This window comes from Juglans regia, chromosome 2 (genome assembly GCF_001411555.2).
Source record: "Juglans regia cultivar Chandler chromosome 2, Walnut 2.0, whole genome shotgun sequence".
NCBI classification, from domain to species: domain Eukaryota; kingdom Viridiplantae; phylum Streptophyta; class Magnoliopsida; order Fagales; family Juglandaceae; genus Juglans; species Juglans regia.
Genome location: NC_049902.1, coordinates 34,493,979 through 34,499,059, shown reverse-complemented (window position 1 = coordinate 34,499,059; position 5,081 = coordinate 34,493,979). Strand labels below are relative to the sequence as shown.

The window sequence follows — 5,081 nt, the reverse complement described above, 5'->3', positions numbered from 1 at the left end:
TGTGGGGAGTCTGCTGGTGCGGTGCGTGTAGCTGGCGAAGTTGTCGGAGTGCAGCGGCACGTGAAGATCACACGCGGAAACAAACAGTGCATGAGGGTCACACGCTGACATATTAAACGTGGTTTCGCATCATCCCAATAGATCGACGGGAGAGGAACGTCGTGGTCGGGCACGTGTCAACGGTTCATGGCTGGAGTGTAGCAAATTTGAGAAAATTCAAGTCGTTGGAAAAATACTATTATAAAAATATATCCACAAATATGTAGTGGAAAGGAACAAAAAAATACGAAAAAGAAAGGGAGAGGAAGGCTCTCCAGTGACGGCACTTGGAAGGATTAATTTTCTCTCAGGCAGAGCTTTTCTGTCTAACTCGGCGACGACGGCAACTCTAGATTTTTTTTTCCAGGTGTAGTGGTTTCGGTCGTCTACTCTAGTGTAATTACGTGGAGAGCCTGGCATTACTCCACACACACCAAAGAAAATCTTGCAAGAACAGACGATCAGACCGCATATTCAATTAATTCTTGATCATGCATGCATGCATGTTTCTGATTGATGAGGTGTCTGCACTATATTTACTAGAAAAATATTGATGAGGTGATAGGTTCACTTTTTAAAAATTTTTTAATTTAATTTAATTTATTTTATCATATAACTATAATTTTTTTAAATTTTTATATAAAATATAATAAATAATTTAATTTTATAATTGATTCACTTTTTAAAAAATTTTTAATTTATTTCAATTTATCTTATCTAATTATTATAATTATTTTAAATTTTGTTATAAAATAAAATAAATAATTTAATTTTTTTAAATCTTAAAATAAAAATAATATTAAAAATATATATTTTTTAATATTTTATTTAATTTTTAAATTTTATTTCAATTCATTTTATCAACCATTATTTAATTGGATAAGATCTGTGCGTTAGTATTTTGTAAAAATTAAAGTATCGTTTGGATTTGAAAATAAGTTAAAATAAATTAAGATGAATTATAAATAGTAATAAGATGAATTGTGAATAATAATAAAATTTATAAATTAAAATTATTAAATAATAATAAAATAAATTAAGATAGACTGTAAATATAAATAAGAAATAAAGGAAACATTTTCAAAGATCTGATTAACACAATTTGCACAATTCTAGACGCCAACACATGTCCGTTTCACGCGGCGAGAAGGTGGACCATGCCGACAAACATGTCGGGTTGGACCGATAATTTTTGTGTTTCTTTTTTTAAAAATAAACGACTCTGCCGTCAATAGAAGTTTTCTGTTTATGGGAACCAACAAAAGATAACGGCTACAACCGCCGTCTTAACTTCCGTTTGGAACGACCCTGCCGCCCCTCACTCTACCGCTTGCCGCGTGGACTGTTAAATCAGTGCCACGTAGCTATGCTAACTTTCTTCGCAAAATAACTGCAATTATTCATTCCTGCAGGCCCCACATTTCCCGCGGCTGGGCGGCGGGGCTATTCTTGTCCTTTTCTCCTGTGTGCCGGAGAAAAGCGGTCAAATCCTTTTGACGGAGCCGAATATTTCTTGGCTCGATAGGCGGGAATAGACGCTCCGGATAAATTTTTTTTTAAATGACATTTGCGTCTAATAGTTTTTTTCAAAACACATTTCAATTCATTTTATTTCATCACATTAAATTTTTATAATTATTTTAAATTTTTATATAAAATAAAAAAATAATTTAATTCTTTTAAATTTAAAAATAAAAATAATATTAAAAAATATATTCTAATAAAATTTTATTCAACTTTTAATTTTAATCTAAACTTATTTCATCTGTAAAAATAAATAAGATTTAATCCTTACACAATTCTTAAAAAAAAAAGTGAATATATAATACATATAAAAAAATTCTTAATATTATTCTATTTTTTTCATTACCATTCATTCATTCATGACCAATTTATAATATATAAAAATTATGAACACAGTAAATATCAACCGAAATTCGTTATATCATCTATATAAAGAGGTGTTCATGTATCATATTTTTTTTTCAAGTATAACGAGCAAATAGTTTAATTATATATACTAACTTTAAAATCATAGTGAAATTTTAGATAACTTATTGCAGAACATATTACTTATGAAAAATTATTAATGTATTCAAAATTTTATAAAATGAGATTTATAAATTAATGTGAGATATTATGTTATATTTTATTATAAAGCAGATTCAACTTCTTATGTTAAAAAATATTAATTTTTAAAATATCTAGATAGGTTTATATATATATATATTTTTATTTAAGTTGTACATCGCGATAGATTTAGGCAACGTTTATATAATGAAAATGTTGTAATTCATTTTATTTGGTCTATCAATATAATGTTTTTAAATTTTTATACAAAATATAATAAATTATTTTAATTTTAAAATAATAATAATATTAAAAATAATTTTTATTTAATTTTTTACTTTCTTCTCAATTCATATTATTTTAACAAAAAATTTTCACAATCTCTTAACACTCTATATTTCATATTATTTTTAATTTTTTTTATTATTTTATTATTAAATATTTATTATATGAATAATAAATAAAAAATTTAAAAAAATAAATTCAAAAAAATATTAAAAATTTAAAAAATTTAAAAAAATATAAAATATAGAATACGAGAAAAATTGTGTAGCAAAGATCTTATTTTAATTCAGTCGGTACCTTAATCGTTAGGTCAGGATTATAAAAAAAAGTAGCTGTAAATAAATTTATTCTATATTAAAATTCGTTTGAATCACCTCATCCGTGCTGCTTATACTGTACACAACAATCGCCCAAAAGGAGCGTAACTTTAATCACTCCTACCCCCTTCCCACGTCCCCTATAAAATGCCACCTTCGAACCCTCCCATCCTCAAAACATCCATGGTCTCCCCCGTTCCATACTCCATATACCACCCAACGTAACTAACCCATAGGACCCAAATGGCTCCAAGAAACGGAACCAGTTCAGTTAACCAGGATTCCAGCTCCAAGGAGATTCGTTTCAGAGGGGTGAGGAAGCGACCATGGGGTCGCTACGCCGCCGAGATCCGCGACCCGGGTAAGAAGACGCGCGTCTGGCTCGGCACTTTCGACACTGCCGAGGAGGCAGCACGTGCTTACGACGCCGCTGCCCGCGAGTTCCGAGGCGTTAAGGCGAAGACCAACTTCCCCAACCCCTCCTCCGACCTCACCTCCCTCAGCCAGCCCCACAACAATAACAACAACAATACGCGCAGCCCAAGCCAGAGCAGCACCGTCGACTGCTCGTCCCCACCACTGCCGCCCCTCGACCTCACTCTGGGAGGCGCGGTCCATTTCTCCTCCGGCTCGGCTCAGTTCCCAGCCAGCGGTGCGGTCGCTTTTCCCCTCGTTACGGCTGTGCGTCCAGTCTACTTCTTCAACCCAGTCGCTAATATGAGCGGGAATCACCGCGACTTGTGCAGGTTCGATCGGGCAGAGACGGATTTCAACCAAATCGTGGGCGGTGGGGCCCACAGCGACTCCGATTCATCTTCCGTCGTCGATTTTGATCATCCTCCCACCCATAGACTGCTCGACCTTGACCTCAATCTTCCTCCGCCGGAGGTTGCCTGATTTCGCTAAATTTTCTTGATCGCCGGCGAAGATCCGAGTTTTCCTGTCGTTTAGCTTCAGTGTTGGCATTTGTTTCTACGCTTTTTTACTTATTTTTGTTTCCGATCGAGATGGCAAGTAGATCTCGTTAGATAAAGAGAGAGCTAGCTGACATGTTGTATGGATTCGCTGATGATGATTGTGATCCGTATATGTACATAGATAACCAATCCCTCCGTATTTTTGCAACTGAGAAATCTGTGATAGAGTTCTCATGGTTGTTCTGCAATTTGTTATTAGTTATATGTTCGATCTTTGTAGAAGAATGAAAATCAACGATGTTCTCGTTCCATTTTCTCCTCTCTCTCCCTTGTTTGGCTATTCTACTTGAGTAGTTGACGTTCTTGTTTCCCAGCTCCCAAACAACTGTCAAATCGAAGCATTTCCAGGGGGGAGACTTCTTTTTTCTGTTGGCTCATTTTCCTTCTAACCAAACACGGTCTTCTTTTTTTTTGGTTTTTGCACGTTAATATATTCTTATTGAATATCGAACAGACATGTCGGCGGCATGGTTGCGTCTTTGCTAAGCTCCAGTCGTGTGGTTTTTATTTTTTTGGATGGATTACGATTAGGAAAATCTCGATGCTTGCGTCACCTGTTAGGCCCCACAAATGTACGGAAACCCGCACTGAAGGGCTGATTTTGATTTTAAAAAAGTTTTTTCTTTATTTTAAGAAAAAATTTGAGGTCTGAACAAAAGCTGTGAACACACGGAGGCGGAGCGGCTTCATGATGAGAAACATGGGGCACCCTCGTGATTCACGTATCTGTTTGTCCTCATGGGCGGGGATCTCGACGAGACTAGTCTAATCCAACGGGTGAGAGTGCGACAGCTGGGACCACGAAGACTCGGTCTGGTTCCTTTTTTTTCTTTTTTTTCGGGTGCGTGCATATATCTCTTTTTTATTTATCGTTATTATTGGGCGGCGAAACAGCTGGTTTATTTAATTTCAGCGACTGAATCAGACTCGGCCGGGTCTAGAGGCGGGCCCCGGTCTGGAGTAAATCCGTGTTGACGAGGTACATGTCGGGATTCGAGTTGTCATCACGTGGACCTGCACCGTCCGTTAATTATGGGATTTTTTTTTTTATTCTTTCCTTTTCTTCTGGGCAACATATGATATGAGAGTCTGAGACAGTAGTGGGAAATAAGGCAAGGGAGAAAAACCGTGCCAACAAGTAACTACGTTTTGGTGAGTAAAAGTAAATAATAAAGAAAAATTATATTATTGTATAAGTATACTACTATATAATATTATTATTCTTTACATAATATAATTTAATTATATTGAAAAATGAGATGAGTTGATATGATTTATAAATATAAGATTTAACACAAACAGATAAGCTGGAAGAATTTTCTATTTTTCATATTTTAGTTGTGTATAAAGTCTAAGTATTTATAATACAAATGTGAGTAACCGACTCCTACTA

At 34.8% G+C, this 5,081-nt stretch overlaps 1 protein-coding gene across 1 annotated transcript; it reads left to right on the top strand.

Annotated features, from left to right (window-relative positions):
- The first annotated feature begins 2,818 nt into the window (after nt 1–2,818).
- On the top strand, nt 2,819–3,943 carry LOC109013315 (ethylene-responsive transcription factor 4-like). The gene has a single exon (XM_018995356.2). The coding sequence runs from the start codon at nt 2,955–2,957 to the stop codon at nt 3,606–3,608; it is 654 nt and encodes a 217-aa protein (XP_018850901.1). The 5' UTR covers nt 2,819–2,954; the 3' UTR covers nt 3,609–3,943.
- Nucleotides 3,944–5,081: the final 1,138 nt, after the last annotated feature.